Source organism: Perca flavescens, chromosome 2 (assembly GCF_004354835.1).
Source record: "Perca flavescens isolate YP-PL-M2 chromosome 2, PFLA_1.0, whole genome shotgun sequence".
Lineage (NCBI taxonomy): Eukaryota > Metazoa > Chordata > Actinopteri > Perciformes > Percidae > Perca > Perca flavescens.
This window is the reverse complement of record NC_041332.1, coordinates 6,791,909-6,809,912: the sequence shown is the minus strand read 5'-3', so window position 1 is coordinate 6,809,912 and position 18,004 is coordinate 6,791,909. Positions and strand designations below refer to the sequence as shown.

The 18,004-nt window shown below is 41.9% G+C and overlaps 1 protein-coding gene across 1 annotated transcript in view; it reads left to right on the top strand.

Moving 5' to 3' along the window:
* The window catches only part of npepps (aminopeptidase puromycin sensitive), a 31,556-nt gene that overhangs the window by 3,524 nt on the left and 10,028 nt on the right, over nucleotides 1-18,004 (top strand). The window contains exons 2-16 of the mRNA XM_028568212.1: nucleotides 421-505; nucleotides 657-734; nucleotides 896-1,017; nucleotides 4,407-4,514; nucleotides 6,356-6,556; nucleotides 7,108-7,204; nucleotides 7,295-7,328; nucleotides 8,414-8,528; nucleotides 9,322-9,486; nucleotides 11,168-11,272; nucleotides 12,299-12,359; nucleotides 12,450-12,559; nucleotides 12,809-12,872; nucleotides 14,764-14,903; nucleotides 17,855-17,989. Of these exons, the coding sequence (XP_028424013.1) occupies nucleotides 421-505; nucleotides 657-734; nucleotides 896-1,017; nucleotides 4,407-4,514; nucleotides 6,356-6,556; nucleotides 7,108-7,204; nucleotides 7,295-7,328; nucleotides 8,414-8,528; nucleotides 9,322-9,486; nucleotides 11,168-11,272; nucleotides 12,299-12,359; nucleotides 12,450-12,559; nucleotides 12,809-12,872; nucleotides 14,764-14,903; nucleotides 17,855-17,989 (1,620 nt within the window). The remainder of the gene's footprint in view (nucleotides 1-420; nucleotides 506-656; nucleotides 735-895; nucleotides 1,018-4,406; nucleotides 4,515-6,355; nucleotides 6,557-7,107; nucleotides 7,205-7,294; nucleotides 7,329-8,413; nucleotides 8,529-9,321; nucleotides 9,487-11,167; nucleotides 11,273-12,298; nucleotides 12,360-12,449; nucleotides 12,560-12,808; nucleotides 12,873-14,763; nucleotides 14,904-17,854; nucleotides 17,990-18,004) is intronic.

Genomic DNA, 18,004 nt, shown 5'->3' with positions numbered 1-18,004 from the left:
CTGCCCTTTCTGAAAACTGCATGGCATCCAAGTGTGCCACTGTTTTTCTCCCTCGAAAACTTGTGGCATTTACGTCCACTGTTTTCACATCGCAAGTCAGAAGCCCCACAGTCCGTCTTCTATTCTTTTGTTTTTATCACTTTCTTTCCCTCTTCACACCCCCAATCGTTTTTTTATCTGTGACCGGTTTTGCCCTTCAGCCTTTGTAGGTTTAGCTCACAGTGAGTAGGTTCAATCCTGTCTCAGATATCTGATGTTGAGTCTGGATAAATCCATCAGAATTGCAAACAGAACTCTGCCTTCTTTACATACTAACTTTATTTAAAATTCCTCTTTCCCTAACAGATTGGGGTTTTGAAATGAAGGCACCGCTGAGATGATAAAATGATCAATTATGCTGTTTCATGTCAATGTTTACAGGTTACACAAGCCACTAATCAGATTGTGATGAACTGTGCTGACATCGACATCATCACAGCTTCCTTTGTACCACAGGGAGGAGAAGGTGAGGGTCAGACTTTGTCAGCTTTTCCCCCCTTTTTACTCTTTGTTAATGACATTCCCTTTTGATAAAAAATGTAGTTCGTTACATGTATTGCATGCTTGTGGTCTCGTCTTTTTCTTCCTCTCTTCATTTATTTATTTTATTTTTTTAGAAATTAATGCCACAGGATTCAACTATCAAAATGAGGATGAGAAAGTCACCCTGTCATTTCCTAGCTCTTTACAGAAAGGTAAGAAGGAACTCCACTCGCCTCTGCTGTCCCTGCTTTTAAAATGATATACTTTTCTGTCATTAATGCTGTTGAAAAAGAAAAGATTTTTATTTTATTTTTTCCCCTTTTTGGCTGTGGCCAAACTAACACTCTAACTCTCTCTGTGCACACCTCCCCAGGCTCTGGCTCGTTGAAGATAGACTTTGTCGGGGAACTGAATGATAAAATGAAGGGATTCTATAGGAGTAAATATACATCCACTACTGGAGAGATCCGCTACGCTGCTGTCACACAGTTTGAGGTAAGCTGATGGCCTCAGAGAAGTGGGATGTTTTTCTTCTGGTGAAGGTTTGGTGTGTTGCTTAACTCACTACTTGCCTGTGTTGCGACATAGGAGGGCGTGTTGGTCATGTGGCTCTTGTTGTTTTTCCAGAATTGTCCTAAAGATGAGGCAATATCTTTTTTTATGAGTTGATGCTACTGTGTGTTGACATGTGTTTTTGGGATAGTTGAGCCAAAACCAGGTCGGTTCAGTCTGGACTCTGACTTGGTGGCTTTCATCAGAACCTGCAGGAGATCCGCCTGCTGTGTTATTTTTTTTTTTACCACAGTGTGGGCACACTGAAAGATAAAGTTATGACAGAGTGTCCCATGCATGTTCACAAATCATGTACATTTCGGTGTCGATGATCTCATGATCTTTATCTTGCAAACACACAGTTACGCCTTGATAGGCATACCAAGTTACAACATGAGTGAGAGACAGAAAAGTTAGTTAGTAGGCTGTGAACAGATTGTGCTAGAACAGCTGAAAGCTGTCAGAAGTAAAGTAGTCCTAAGTTAATACAGCGTGTGGTTCACTTTTTAGCAACGGTTTGTTTTACTAGGGCCTGAGCACCGGTGACCAGCGGTAGGAGAAAGTTCCTCACCACAAGTCCAGTGTAGTTGCTTGCTTGCGTTTGTGTTTCGGCACACACTTGGAAACTTGGACAACACCGGTAGAAGCTAGAACACCTCTCACCCCCCCCTTCACCAGACTGGGAGTTCCCTGAGCAGCTCCTTCAGCAGGGCAACAAGGAGCGCTACCGCAGGTCCACTTTATTCCGGAAGCAGTCAGGCTCTTTAATAAAACATTATAATGTAGCACTGCTAGCTGTTTCTGCAACATAAGCCTTCACTTGACAATATTCTGCACTATGCATTAGGGCTGCTCCCTCTTAGCCGATTAGTCGACTAATCGGTAGTTTTGGTCTTAGTCAGCTTAGATTTCTTTAGTCGATTAGTCATGTTTGATGCTTTTTTTTCATGCTGAATGACTTATATAAGAAACGTACGAGCACATCTGTGGTAAACACAAGAATTAAGGGTTGACAATTTACCTAATAGATATCACCGTGAAACCTACTTTGATTACTTTCATTAAGGCAGTTATTTGTTGTATTACACGTTTTCTGAAATGTTGTGTTTAAATATGCAAAGGAGGCATTATCTTATTCAGTATATGCAATCCTTTTGCATGACTCTCTGCGGAGAAACTCAGATTTACAGATCTGTCGATTAAATCAACTAATCGATTAGTCGATAAAATTGAATGAGTGTTAGTCGAATAAGAATTTCTTTAATCGAACACAGCCATACTGTGCATATTTATTTTTTGTATTACTCCGTGTCACCTCCTACTGTGCAATATGTCATTTCTATTCATCCGCACCTTACTCTTCTGTGTGTCTGTGTGTGTCTGTGTGTGTATATATATATATACACGGCCTGTTTATATAAGGGTGTTTATAGTGTACATACTACTATTATAACTCTATTTTTTTCAATTTCTTATAATACTTTTTGTATATTTTTCCTGTCTCTATTTTTGTTATTCTGATTTGTGTGAATTTTTCACTTGAGCTGCTGTTCCAGGGGAGTATCCCCAGTGTGGGATTAATAAAGTCTATCTTATCTTGAAGCCCTTGCAGTGACCAGTCACCCGCAGCACCAGTAGGTTGACACCTGTGCTGAGGGAGTGTATAATGGTAACTTTTCTTCGACTATGTTACAAGGCTGGTTTGTAGATGAATGAATTTAATGTAAAGGACATGCTACAAATGCCATAGAGAAATGTGATGCCTTCAGTATATTATCTGCTTTGAAAAACAGCTGACCGGTCGTTGTTTTTTTTTTTTTTTTTTTTTACCTGGCGCAGATAAAAAATGCTCGACTGTAGTGCTGCCTGCTCCTGCAACAAAGGGAAGGAGTCTGGTGCTGCTCACGCAGCAAAATGACCGGACAAATATAAGTGAAAATACCAGAAGCCTTTTGGCTGACATGATATAATGTGGAGGCTGTTGTGTCCCTAACAACACAGGAGGACCTAAACATAGGTCTTTTACTATGCTTAAAACACAACAGTAGTCTATAAATTAGGTGGTAACTTTCCCCCTCTCTGGCTCTCTCTATTTCTTTTATTCGCTCATAGAATTTTCATCACGTTTCTCGTTATTTCTTTTTGGGCATTTTTCAGCCTTTATTCTGATAGGACAACTGAAGACATGAGGGGGGGGGGACATGCAGTAAAGGGCCGTAGGTCAGAGTCGAACCCGGGCCCGCTGCATTGAGGAGTAAACCTCTATATATGGGCGCCCTGCTCTACCAACTGAGCTATCCGGGCGCCCACGTTTCACGTTATTTATTGTCATCTGCGCAACACTTACGGAGAAGCAGTCGTTGGCAATAAAAACATCTTAGATCTCAGGCTCCCTCTAACAATTTCTCATTAATCAGTAACCGCAAAGGATTTATTGCCAAGTAAGTAACAATTACAATGAATTTGCATTGGTGGATGGTGCATATGTAAAAATTTTAAAAGGAAATGAACAAGAAATGTAAAAGAAACTAACATGCACTACCGATCAAAAGTTTGGGGTCACTTAGAAATTTCCACTCCATTATAGACAGAGTACCAGCTGATCTGAGTAGGTGGCTGATCTTTAATGCAGTATTTACATTGCCCATTATCAGCAACCATTCAAAGGCCCATGCTGTTTACTAATCTGATATCATTTTAAAAGGCTAACTGAGTAAACATTGGAGAACCCTTTTGCAATTATGTAAGCACATAATATATAATCTGAAGACTGCTTCCCTGGTTAAAAAAACAATGCAAGTGATCTCAGCTGGTATTCTGTCTATAATGGAGTGGAATGGACGTTTCTACGTGACCCCAAACTTTTGACCGGTAGTGTAAATGAACAAATATGTACAATATTAACGGTTCTAACCGTAAGAAATGAATGCTTTATGGTGTAGTGCAAGATGAGCAAAGATGCTGATGAATGAAATATGTATAAAAAGGAAGAAAAATGAGGATCTGTAAGACATGAATATTGCAGAAGTTAAAATGAAAGGGATAAAATATAACGGATATAGATAATTGTGGTAGAAATGTGTACAGGGATTGCAAAATTGTCTCACAGATAAAATCAAATGTGACCCAAAAATAGACCTATGATCACAGCAGGTGGTTTAAGATGCATTTTGTTGCCAGGTATGAACTGCAATCCCCCTCACCTTGGTCTGAACACTCGGTTTGTGTCTTCTCTCTCTCTCTCTCTCTCTCTCTCTCTCTCTCTCTCTCTCTCTCTCTCTCTCTCTCTCTCTCTCTCTCTCTCTCCCTCTCCCCCCCCCAATTTCCTCCAGGCCACGGACGCTCGCAGAGCTTTCCCCTGTTGGGATGAGCCAGCTATAAAAGCCACCTTTGACATCTCTCTGATAGTTCCCAAGGACCGAGTCACCTTGTCAAATATGGTACGTTGTCATATGTTCTACTTCTCCATCTGAGAAACTCTAGACCTCCGACTGCCCGATTCACCCTCTGCTGCCAAGTTTCTTTTGTGTGTTTGTGTGTTTCCCCTCCTTTCTCTTCCCTCTCTTTTCTCTTCGTAGATTACATAACAGAGGGCAGACAGTCACTGCATGTTTTTCACCTCTGGCTAATGTTGTGTTTAACGGCATGGGAAATGCAACTACTGTACATGTGCAATACATTTTTTTGTTGTTGTTGTCATTTTAAGACAAATTCTCCTTAAAACATTTCTTGCGTTTGTCATACTGCTTTTTTTTTTTTTTTTTTTTTTTTTTTTTTTTTTTTTTTTTTAAACTGAAGGCATTGCAGCCAAATTGCATCAGAAAACATCATCTGGCTTAGATTATTTCTAACCACACGCCTCCAGGCTAAAGCAGTTTATTTGGGTGGTGACGATGAAACTAAATTTGGGTATTTCTGATGACTTACTGAAGTGAAGGAAATGTGATTATTCCGGCCAGCAGGACTAAGCCCCGCGCAGATTTATGCCAGTCCAGCTCTCGACCTTTTGTGTCCACATACCTGCGGAAATTTATTTTCTCAGCGAGTCCACCGTGACCTTTTTTAAAGTCCAGTGCAAAACAATACTGCACTGAGCTCGATTGTGTACAGATGCTGTTCAGTGGATATACTTTGTTGAAACACAGGGTACACGTTGGTACAGACGGTGAAAGATATACACTACTACTAGGGCTGCACAATTAGTCGCAATTTTATCAAAATCACAATATGGACCAGTGCAATATCCAAATCGCAGGGAGGGACGCCATATTTGTTAAAGGCAGAATATGTGTCAAACCATTTTTAATGAAGTAGTGTGGTGCTGCAGAGATGTCCCGGCCTACAAATAGTATCCTACAGACCTAAAGAAAACAAATCGTTGTTTGGTACAGATCCTCACAAAAATGTACACTATAATCATTTGAATTTTAACTGTAATATTTATTAAGGAAAATGAGAGTAATGATACAAAATGAGCATTCCCTCCAATATCCGCAATCGCATCGCAATCGCGATATCGGTCAAAATAATCGCAGTGAGATACTTTCCTCATATCGTGCGGCCCTAGCTACTGCTAATGCCGACCTTTACACCAAATGACTTTTCAAGCCATTCCACTGTTGCTGACGACTTTCCAATATGGGAATGAAATCGTGAGTTTTTTTTAGAGTTAGTCTGCCGCCCCCATGAGGAATTCTAAGTAATGACAACAACACTGTTGGCGCGTCCACATGATACAAGCCCTCTGTGATCGTGCAAGCGCCCCCACCCCTCCTCTTCCTCCACGCAGTTACTAGTAGCCAAGGAGGACACGGAGGGTTAAAAAAACATGATGGACTCTTCAGAAGATATCATTATCTTGGCTCGAGTTTCTGCGTGCGAAAGTCGCCGGACGACACAATCCCCTGAACATAGTCATACTGAGAAATCCAGAGAGAGTTGTGTGGAGCTTAATTAGCTTTGTAGCAATTCATTTGGCAACTGCTTGAATGTAACGGACGTTCAATAAAATCAAAAAGTTACGCACTAAAGCTTTAAGTCAGTCTTTTTTTTCCATCTTGACAACCTTTTGAAAGTGGCTGTGGGGGCTTTAGGCTTTGTCTTTTTGCATTTTACGACATCACTCTTTGCTCAAAAGAGAAAAATGAGGGAATCAGAAGCTCTTGCTCTTAAATAACGATCTGCTACAAAACGTCTTATTTTAGCACAATGTTTCAGTATGGATTTTTGTTTGTCAGTAATGGGTTTCCATGCCATTTCACTGTGTTATTCCTCTCCACAGAACGTCATCGATCGAAAGCCATATCCAGAGGATGAAAACCTTGTGGAAGTGAAGTTTGCCACCACGCCCATCATGTCCACGTACCTTGTAGCTTTTGTCATCGGTGAATATGACTTTGTGGAGAGCCAATCGTCAGACGGTATAACGGTACGCGTCTACACGCCTGTCGGGAAGGCAGAACAAGGGAAATTTGCACTGGAGGTGAGAATGTTGACAAAACACCTTTTTTTTGAAATACTTTCCAGAGAGAAAACCACGGTTGAGTCCCAGCGGGTAAGTCACTTCATGTTTCCACTGGGAATTATACAAACTCTAACCTTGACTGGAAATGTAGACAAATGCACAGAAAACGGACCTATTCACCGGCATTTGATGGTGGATTCTAGGGCTGGATCCAGTATTCACTATTCTGATATGTGTTCGTTTTGGGATTTGATTATTTGTTTTTCCGTCAATACTGTAATAAAGTTGAGACCGATTCAACATCACACAGACAAGCCACCACCAAAGCTTCAAGGACTCTCTTTTTGAGTATTCGCTTTCGAATATTTGCTTTTGGAATGGTCTCTTTTGAGCTGCAAAGCACAAAAAATAGTATTCGGGACAGCCCTAGTAGATTCCATCCTCAATATTTGAATCTGCATAATCCTTTTCGCCTCCTTTAGTCTTGCTGTATTTTAACACGAAAGAGCAGAAGTTTTTAAATACTTTTTGAGGATTGTTACATACATATACACTATCTTTTTTTGCAGGTTGCGACTAAAACCTTACCTTTCTACAAAGACTACTTCAATGTTCCTTATCCATTGCCTAAAATCGATCTAATAGCTATTGCTGATTTTGCTGCTGGTGAGTAGTTGTCAATTTAACATTCAGGAATTTGACCCATTTCCACTGAGACTGTTGACAGTGAAACACACCTCTCTTCCTCTCATGCAGGTGCCATGGAAAACTGGGGCCTTGTTACCTACAGGTAAGCTGTAGCTGCTCTCTGAACACATACCACACATAAAAGACATTTACGCACATTCGCACACCGATGGCACAGAGGTTTAGGGCCCTATTTTAACGATCTAAGCGGACTGCGTGAAGCGCCTGGCGGGTGTGATTAGGGCGTGTACGAATCCACTTTAGTTTAACGGCGGGGGAAAAAGGGTCCGTGCGCCGGGCCCATGGTTCAAAAGGGTTGTACTTAGTGTCTTCATTAATTCATAGGTGTGTTTTGGGAGTAACCTGCAATAAACCAATCAGAGGGGCATCTCCCATTCCCTATAAAAGCCAGGCGCGTTTTGGACCTCTGCGCATTGCTATTATGATGGAGGATTTGCTGAGCAGGAAGGAGAGATTTTCAGGAGAAGAAACTGATCTGCTCGTGCGTGAAGTGAAAGCGCCAGTAACCATAATAACATGTAATATAATTTCTGTGCCTTTTAACGGATATGACAGCTGAGATATGAAAGGGGAGAGGGAGGGGAGAGGAATAGACCTCTGCATATGTGAGCCAGCTCTACCAACTGAGCTAACCCAGCCACAATAGACAACAATTTTGATAAATTATTTCATCACTGTAAACCGAATATCTTTTTTTTTTTTTTTTTTTTTTTTTTTTGTTCACAAGCAATGTGAAAATGTATCCTTGAGCTTCTTGGAAATGTTTTTTTCACTTGTTGACATTTCATAAACTATAAATGATTAATCATGAAAATAATCATCTGCTTTATCGACGGGGAAAAGAATTGTTTTGCAGTCTCATTCAGAGAACAGCAGGTCCCCCCCTTTCTTTCAGAAAATGTTCTTGTTGCATTTTATGTCTCTTTTAAAAGCACTGATGGCTTTTTAATTGCTTCGCGGTCTGTTAGACGTGCTGCCACCTGTTAGGCATTCATATAGCGTGTGATTAGCAAACGGCAGCAGGCTCCATTCATCTGTCGGCTGCATGCAGGTTTCCCCTAATAGACAGCCCGGCAGTTGATGTGGACTTTTTGATCGTTGATGGAGAGCTGGTGTTCAGATGGAGTGTCGACCGTGTTAACTTTGACTCTCTGCTGTGTTTCTCAGGGAGACGGCACTGCTAATCGACCCCAAGAACTCCTGCTCGTCCTCCAGGCAGTGGGTGGCGCTGGTGGTCGGACACGAACTCGCCCACCAGTGGTTCGGAAACTTGGTCACCATGGTAAGCAGCCACAATCTTCCATCAGCTATTTGTTACTGAGAATGTAACTTCTGGCAGCCTTAAACATCTTATGAGCAGATAAGAAAATAAGGGTAATCATAGCAATAACATAATGACAAAACTCATGACTATAACGATAAAAAAACAAAAAAAAAACACTGGAGCACTAACTGGAAGAAGTAAATCCAAAATAAGGAAGAGAAAAATATTTTAAAATTGAGAAAGTAGTCCATCTGCAGCTGTGTGTTTGTGTGTGAGAACGTAAGAATCTAATATATTCTGTTCTGTTCCTCTTATGGCGACAATTTCTATAAATGTTGATCTTAAGTTTAGAGCTGCAAAGATTAGTTGACAACTATTTAATTAATCGCCAACTATTTTGATGATTGGTTTGAGTAATTTTTTATGAATAAAAGAAAAAATTCTCTGTTTCCAGCTTGTTAAATGTGAATATTGTTTTAGTTTTCTTCTCTCCTCTGTGACCATAAACTGAATATATTTTGAGTTGTGGACAAAACAAAGACAATTGAGGAAGTTGTCTTGGGAAACAATGATCCACACGCTTCACCATGTTCTGACATTTTATAGAACAAACAACGAGATCGAGAAACGATCGAGAAATCAAACAATAATAAAAATAATCGTTAGTTGCAGCCCCACTTAAGTTACCCATCCTTCAAGAATGATTTTAATTTGTTTAATTGTGTCCCAACACAGAGTCAGTGTAAGTATTTGTAACGTAGGAAATGTGTGGTGTGTGTGTGTGTGTGTGTGTGTGTGTGTGTGTATACAGGAATGGTGGACCCATCTGTGGCTTAATGAGGGATTTGCATCTTGGATCGAGTATCTGTGTGTGGATCACTGCTTCCCAGAGTACGACATCTGGACCCAGTTTGTCTCAGCCGACTACACCCGCGCTCTGGAACTGGACGCACTGGACAGCAGCCATCCCATAGAGGTGAGCCGCGGAGGGATTTATAAAAACTGAAAGCTGCCGGCTCATTCAGGCTGTTGGGAAGAATGTTTTTACATGTGGCAACTTGTGATTGGGCTCGTGATCACGCCACCACATCAACTTTTTTACAGTTGTTCACAAAACAGGGAGTTTGTTTATACGAGATGATGTTGGCAAAATAGACTTCCCTCTGTATGTGGATTATTTTGGAAGTAATGTTATTTAATGAGAGTGTGACGTGTTGGTTGTTGCAATCTGCTGCTACAAAGCTCGATTGTGTCCGTTGTGCCTGAGAGGACTACTCTATATGTCCGAGTGGCCGTTGATGCTTTTAGGTTGTAGAAAGTCCTCTTTACAAATGCATTTTGTTTTGTACGTGGAGAACAAAACGCTGTACAACGGTTAAAACAAACTGACAACTGAACGGGGCAGAAAGAGACAAAGATCCCTCTGGGCCACCGTTGAATAATTGTTTTGAATAAGAACAAAACAAAGCAGCAGTCATTTGGAAAAGAAACTGGAGGATTACTATCAAGTGCTCCCTGTTTCAGCGTCAAGTGCACTGAGAGATCCCAGTTCAAACCTCTTTATTCTAAGAGGCCCGAAGAAAAACACGACTCCTCAATATTTAGAGCTTATGATGATCGATGGCCCCTTGCGCTTTTCTGGACTGGAAAAGAAATTTAATATCCAAGTTCCAACAGGGCTCTTCCATCATGCAACACTGTGGGGACACCCACTAAATGATGTTTGAATCATTTCATTATTTTTTCTTTTATTTAAATGTTTTTATCATACATTTTTTCTTTTTTTTCTTTAACATACAGAACAGAAACCCAAAATGAATAAGAACAACAACCCTCTCCCACCCCCCACCCTCTGCGGTCTTGAGAAGAAAAAATAAATAAACAGAAATAACACCTTGCCTAGTCACTCTCTATTTCTTGTGGCGCTGAGGTCATCAGGACTGATTTTTGTGCTGCTGTGCTTTTCCATAGACGATGGCTTGGCTTTGTTAATCCTTGCTGTAGAGAGCTCAACCATAACTATGTCCAGAAAATACGGCAAACGCAGTTTTATACCAAGCGAGTGGGGGGAGAGCGCTAGCGCTGAGCTATCATTTTCTTGGTTGCGGTCGAGCCGGCTAGCCAAATTTTCTTCTGTCTCCTAAGCAGGTGTAATTTAGAGTCGTCATGAAGTAACCGAACAATCGGGTCAGTAGGAAGTCGACATCCTATCACATCAGATATTATTGATGTTGACCATGTGCAGGAAAGTTCGTTCGTTTGTTCAGGTTGACAGAACGTGCATTTTGGTAGTGGGAATGACTTTGGAAACTTATCTCTTCTGGGGAGTCCAATATGTCCTACGAGCTATAATATGTTGAAGTGGATCTGCTGGTGATTTGAGTTCTTGGAACAGTGGGAAAATGTTTTCCCAGACTGTCTCCCAATTAACTACGTTCCCCCTCAGGGCTCAGCTCTCGCTGAATCATTTCATTTTTATACAATTTCAAATGTAAATATTACATTTGGTGTCGGAATTATTCTTATTGTATCTCTGTTAAAGTAGTTAACATTGAAGGAAAGAAGAACATCAGTGTAACTTTTGAACGGCACCACGGTCAGAGTTGCCGTCAGACTCTAAACCCCCCCGGTCTCTGTCTTTGTGTCTTGTGCTCCAGGTGAACGTGGGCCATCCGTCGGAGGTAGATGAGATCTTTGACGCCATCTCCTACAGCAAAGGAGCGTCTGTGATCCGCATGCTGCACCACTACACGGGAGACGAGGTTGGTTGTCTAACACTTGTGGTATTGTTTCCATTTTTATATTTCGTTTAGTAGATAACTTTATTTGCCCCGTGGGGCAGTTGGGTTTGAGGCACAGTCGCAAGGCACTTCATGACAGGACATCAGACATGTGACGCAAACAAATAGTCCCTACATCAGACAGCGACAGACATAACATGAAGAACATACACCACACACTACAATACGCTAGACTATACACCCTTGGGTATGACCAGGCCGGCTGGACATCTGGCTTATGTTGACTGATTTAAAGGTGCCCTGCCACACGTATTTCATTACTGTGGTGATGTCTGAAGTTCTACCATGGACTCTGTAACATTATTTTGTGGAAAAAATGCCTTGGTTACCTTGTTTCAAGCCATTCTAGCACGGTATAGAAAGCCTACAGGAAGACTTGACTCGATTTCTGCCAGTTCTCATTAATATTCAACGAGCTAAGCTGTTTGAATCTGATTGGCTAACAGCTAGCCAATGAGAGCCTGGCTGTCAGAATCCTTTACCCAGCCCAACTGGGCGAGCTCATGAATAGTAATGAGGTCAGACAATATGACGTCAGACTGAGCAGCTTTTGTATTTGGCCTGCCTTCTCTGCCTCTTTCTTTTCAGTGGCTAGAGCTGACAGAGGAGGTAGCAGATACACATTCACAACACAACACAAACGCATATGGACCTGACATATTTCAAAAAATACAATGCAAAAGAGAATTTGGATCTGTTCTTGGTCAGAAGGGGTTGGCAGAAACAATGCCTTGATGGCAGTAGTTTAAAATAAGATGCCAGGGGGTGTGTGTAGTCACATACAATGTTATTGGCCTTCCTCACCAGTCTGTCTTTGTAAATGTGTTCCAATGCTCGGTAGTGTTATCCCAAGTAACTTGCTGGCAGTTGTAACTGTTTTTCCGATTGTCTTTTTCTGTGACTCAGTGGCATTTCCGAAACAGCAGACGCAGATACAGCAAGTTAAAACCCTTTTATTATGTCCCCCTCTTGACTCCTTGTTTGTAGGACTTTAGGAAAGGAATGAACGCCTATCTTTTGAAGTTCCAACACAAAAACGCTTCGACAGGTAAGAACATGCAGGAAATGTTTCTTCGTCAAGATTAAATTGATTTTCCGGTTTCCTAACCCTTCCCTCCTCCCGGCTATCTTCCCGCAGAGGACCTATGGGACTGTCTGGAACAGGCCAGTGGAAAGCCAATCGCTGCAGTGATGAGCTCGTGGACCAAGCAGATGGGCTTCCCGATAATAGAAGTAGACCAGGAGCAGGTGAGCTTCACCGGACACAAGCTGTTTAATCTGCCACACGGTTGAGCGCTTAAAATCAATGTCAGACATTTTGTTCACTGACTGAACGGCTCGGTGATTTCAGGATATTATCCATCGACTTTACTTCTTTCGTACTTACCAAACGGTTGAGTTCACCAGCAGAAGTGACGAGTGTTTGTCTCGTGGCTGGTTCTAAATTTGTACCCTGTTTGTTGATTCTCACACACTAACCATGATGTTTATTTATAGCAAGGTGACGACCGCATTCTCAAGATATCTCAGAAGAAGTTCTGTGCCAGCGGACCACACGATGGTAAGACTTTATAATCGTCATGAAGTGTTTTACAAAGTTTTTATGCAAATAAGCATCGGGTAAAAGCTTGATTTATGTTTGTGCGGAGGCTCCACACAGAGCTTTTGCCGTAGCCTCCGTTAAGTGGCCTGAAGTTTATACTTGTGCATTGGTGTGTGCGTCAATCTCTTTAAGAGAATAGCAGGGGCAGCGTGTGTGGGGAGTGAGTGGTAGAGAGAATGAGTGACGGTGATTATCTTCGGAGCGAGTAGCGACTCTAGAGTCATAGTGAGAGAAACAAAGGGTCTCCCCTGTTCTTTCTGACCACGGTGGGAAATCTGGAGCAGGAGAAGTTAACCCTCTCCTTGATCTCATGTTGTTTACGGAGAAGGAGAACCAGGAAATGAGTCGGAGGAAATGCAACGCTACCAAGCCATGGCCGAGTAACGTGCCGCGAAGTGTAGTTACATTTTTCAAGAGGTCTCCACGTACCTACATAGCCACATAGTATAAATCACGCTACAGGGTTAATATCGTCACTGACGGGTGAAAAAGTAAGTCACGTATTCATTTTTATTAGTAAATGAAATTTGAATGAATTTGAAACCATTTCCTGCCTGGGAGTATGCCCAATGGTCTACATGTGTTTTGTGGATCTGGAAAAGGCGTATGACCGGGTCCCCCGGGAGATACTGTGGGAGGTGCTGCGGGAGTATGGGGTGAGGGGGGTCTCTTCTGAGGGCCATCCAATCTCTGTACAACCAAAGTGAGAGCTGTGTCCGGGTTCTCGGCAGTAAGTCGGACTCGTTTCAGATGAGGGTTGGCCTCCGCCAGGGCTGCGCTTTGTCACCAATCCTGTTGGACAGGACATCAAGGCGTAGTCGGGGTAGTCTGATAGAGCGCACATATATAGAGGTTTACTCCTCGACGCAGCCACCGTGGGTTAGACTCCGAACCAAACGTCCCACGGCATCAATGTTAGCTAGATGCTGGCTATGTTGATAGTCAGACATATCCATATATAGCTAATGGTTCACGGAAGTCCCGAAAAACAAAAGCCCGCTGCTCCGAAAATGCGCACCTTGCAGTTGTGCTTCAGTGACTGCCGGCCTTACTACTTTTCATACCCTGTTAACAATAACAAACAAATAAACATACACCCTTTCTTCCATAAAGATGATAACTTTGTCTAAGTTTATGTGTAGGGGAGTAAAAATATTTGTTGCATTGTATCTAAAAAATTATTTACTAAAAAGCATCTTGTAAATGTTTCGGGTTGTCCGTCTTATTCTCGTGAATGCGATATCTCAGGAAAGCCTTGAGGGAATTTCTTCAAATTTGGCACCAACGTCCACTTGGACAAGAATTCCTACCCCAATTATGACACCATTTCATACCGATGTCCAATATGATAAAATGATGAAGTGATGGCATTTTATACCTAAAGGGTCAACTTCACTGTGACAAAATGTTCTACTACACCCCTTTTGGCCATTATTCAACGCCATAACTCAGGAACCGAAGGGGAGACATCGGGTCGAATACTGAATTGGTGACATTGATCTTAAAACTGTGAATTGTTTAGCTCTTCTGTGCTGCCAGGGTGACGATGTGTGTAAAGCATCCATGTGTCGCCAAAAAATACACTTTATACCTTTTTTTTTATTAAATCCTTTAAAAGTTTTTTACTTCATATATTGTATGAGTCTGGACAGACATGGGTGTAAACTGCAGCTTGACTGCTCTTATTTAATTATTTACTTTTCACTTCCTCTAGTTATCTGTAATTCTGTCCTGAATTTCCCCCTCTGGGGATCAATAAAGGTTTTATCTCTTTTTTTTTTTCTTTTTTTTCGACTGATATTTTGCTGTTGTAGCTTCTCATTGTCTCCTTGACTTGTGTGTTGGACAGGTGAGGATTGCCCCAGCTGGATGGTCCCCATTAGTGTTTGTACCAGCGAGGACCCCAAATGCACCAAGCTCAAGGTTCTGCTGGACAGACCCGATACGACCATCACCCTGAGCGGCGTCGCCCCCGACCAGTGGGTCAAGGTGAGGTTGAGTCACAGTCAGTGTTTTAGTTTATCTTGTTTCAATGAGAAAGAATAATAGAATAGGCTTCTGCCGGCACATGAGCGTGGAAGCAATCCTATTGATTTACATTTAATGCTAATGCGTATAAAGTTTAAACTGAGTTCACAGACTGGAGTTCCTATTAGTCAGTTGAGAGAAAGAGCCGGAGAGGAAGTGGCCATCGGACTCACCCGCACTTCTTCCATCAACCAGACAAAGTCTCTACGTTCACCCCGCCTAGTACGATAGATTATCTTATCTTCTATTCTGATCATGGAGAGTGTAAATGAGGCAAGAACGTGAATGCACATGCTGGATCTCTTGTGGGTGTAACTTGCCAATTAATGCAGCTGTTAATGATGTCTCAGTCTAAATAAAAGTAAATAAAGCATTGGAAATGGATTGGGCTTCATACAAGCTGATACTGATGTATAAATAATGCCTTGAATCACCAATGCTGTGCAACGGCTTGCTCAACGATCATGTTAGCTACTCCGTTATGAGCCAGACTTACGAGGCTCCCACCAAAGCTGTATGTAAGTTCAAACGCAGCCTAGTTTGAATGTAATTTCTAACTTAGGTCAAAGATTAACACGCTGCTAACATTTTATAGGGTTGCACCAGCTGAAATGGTTCCAACGTAGGCTAAGTTACAACTTGAATCTTACACCTTGCACTTAGGTAAAGTCTTCCGCAAAATAGCGGTAGTCATTAGAGCTGGGCGATTTGTTTCCCTGAAATTACTTTGAATTGCCCTGTTGCTGAAATGTGCTATACAAATAAAGCTGCCTTGCCTTCCCTTGCCTTGCAAAAATCTGCGATTTCTTTTTTTTTTATATAAACGACTCTATTTTCGATTCGATTTCCCCCCCTTCCATTTAAAACAAAATAACTGCGAACTGTTAATATATTTTAAAAATATGTATTTATTGTATTTACTTAAAGTGCATCAACATAAACAAAATTGCAAAGGCAAACCCTTTCTCTAAGTGAAAAGTCACTGTGCAGTGTGCAACAAAGATTGTTAAACATCCAAATTATTTATACTGTATTTGGATTAAAAAAAATCGATTCTTTTTGAAAATATGAATCGATTTGACCTACCAACTCGATTTTTAAATCAAATCGATTTTTTCCCAGCCCCTAGTAGTCATTATGCACCCTTTTAATAGGTTGGATTACTTTGAGGATAAGAGTGTAAAGGCTCTTAAGCTTATGCAACGCATTCTCCAGGATGGATACCACCCCTTTTTATATACAAATATAAGGATTTAGATCTATGCTCTTTCGTTTTTCACGAGCAGATAGACAGGACTACCATCTTAACTGCAGCAGACCTGCAAAATGACAAGGACAGAAACGCTGTAGCTACTTACGTAGGAACGTGGAGACACTAAGCCGGACCCTACGCCGTAGCCTGACGCCCACCTCTCAAAAAAAATGTAAAAACACGTCGCCGCGGCGCTTGGCCTGCTACAGATTTCCCACCGTGATCAGAAAGAACAGGGGATGCACTTCGTTTCTCTCACTATGATTTTAGAGTCACCACCACTCTCTCACTCCTTCTACTACACACTCCCCAAACACACACATGCCGGCCCTGCTATTCTCTTAAAATGATTGACGCACACACCAACTCGCAAGTATAAACTTCAGGCCACTTACGTAGGCTTTTGGCGAAAGCCCTGCATGGAGCCTCTGCAGAACCATAAATCACGCTTAACACGTTATTAAAGGTCCCATGGCATGAAAACTTCATTTTATGAGTTTTTTTTTTAACATTAATATGGGTTCCCCCAGCCTGCCTATGGTCCCCCAGTGGCTAGAAATGGTGATAGGTGTAAACCGAGCCCTGGGTATCCTGCTCTACCTTTGAGAAAATGAAAGCTCAGATGGACCAATCAGGAATCTTCTCCTTATGAAGTCATAAGGAGCAAGGTTACCTCCCCTTTCTCTGCTTTGCCTGCCCAGAGAATTTGGCCCACCCATGAGAGAGAGAGAGACATCATGGCTTTCAAACGAGCAAAGTGGCAGTTGATCAAGGCCACACCCCCACCCTCCACCTTGTCCACAATTATCCGTGTTGCCAGATCTTGCGAGAGTTTGTTCCTGAGACCGAAACAGGTCTTGAACCAAGTGATTTATTTATTTCCTGATGTGTCCGACTTAAAAAATGTCTGTGTCAGAAGTTCTTGTATTTATGGCTTGTGAAAAATAGGTTGAATATTTACTTTGGTGACTATGGGGCAAAATAATCTCTCATAATGTGTGTCCACAATCACATCTCCAATTGGAATCAATACACTCAGGACCTGCCGCCAGTCTCTTAAGGTGGCGATGGCACAGTGGATATGTCACTTGCTTTTGGTGTGGCAGACCCGGGTTCGATTCCCACTGCAATACATCAACCAATGTGTCCCTGAGCAAGACACTTAACCCCTAGTTGCTCCAGAGGTGTGTGTGACCTCTGATATGTAACAATTGTAAGTCGCTTTGGATAAAAGCGTCAGCTAAATGACATGTAATGTAATGTCTTAAAGAGGCGTGGCACGGATACAGGAAGTTAATCTGAGTTGGGGCGTCTTGGACTTAACACGATCTCTTAAGAGAGAACGTGCACACGCCTGGTGCAGCAGGCTGTAGAGCTACAGATGTGCAAAAGAAATTTAAAAGACTGAAGTTCTTTCTCTCTAATTCCGGTTCAGTTAAAAGTCAGAATATTATATAGGAATAGGAACTTTTGCCGTCACAACAAGCCTATTGTTGACTAAGCCCTCGAGCATTAACATTAGGATGATGCTATGTCACTTGCTTTAAGCCAATACTTGTTCAAAGCACTCAGTCTGAGAGGTAAAAAATGTTGGTACTGGATTTTTTTATTTTATTTTTTCCTTCACAGTCTCACCCTGTTTTGTCCCTGCTGTTTACAGATTAACCCCGGCACTGTGGGCTTCTATCGCATCCAGTACAGCTCGTCCATGCTGGAGAGCCTGCTGCCCGGCGTCCGAGACCTCACCCTGCAGCCTGTGGACCGACTCGGCCTGCAGAACGACCTCTTCTCCCTGGTGAACACACACACA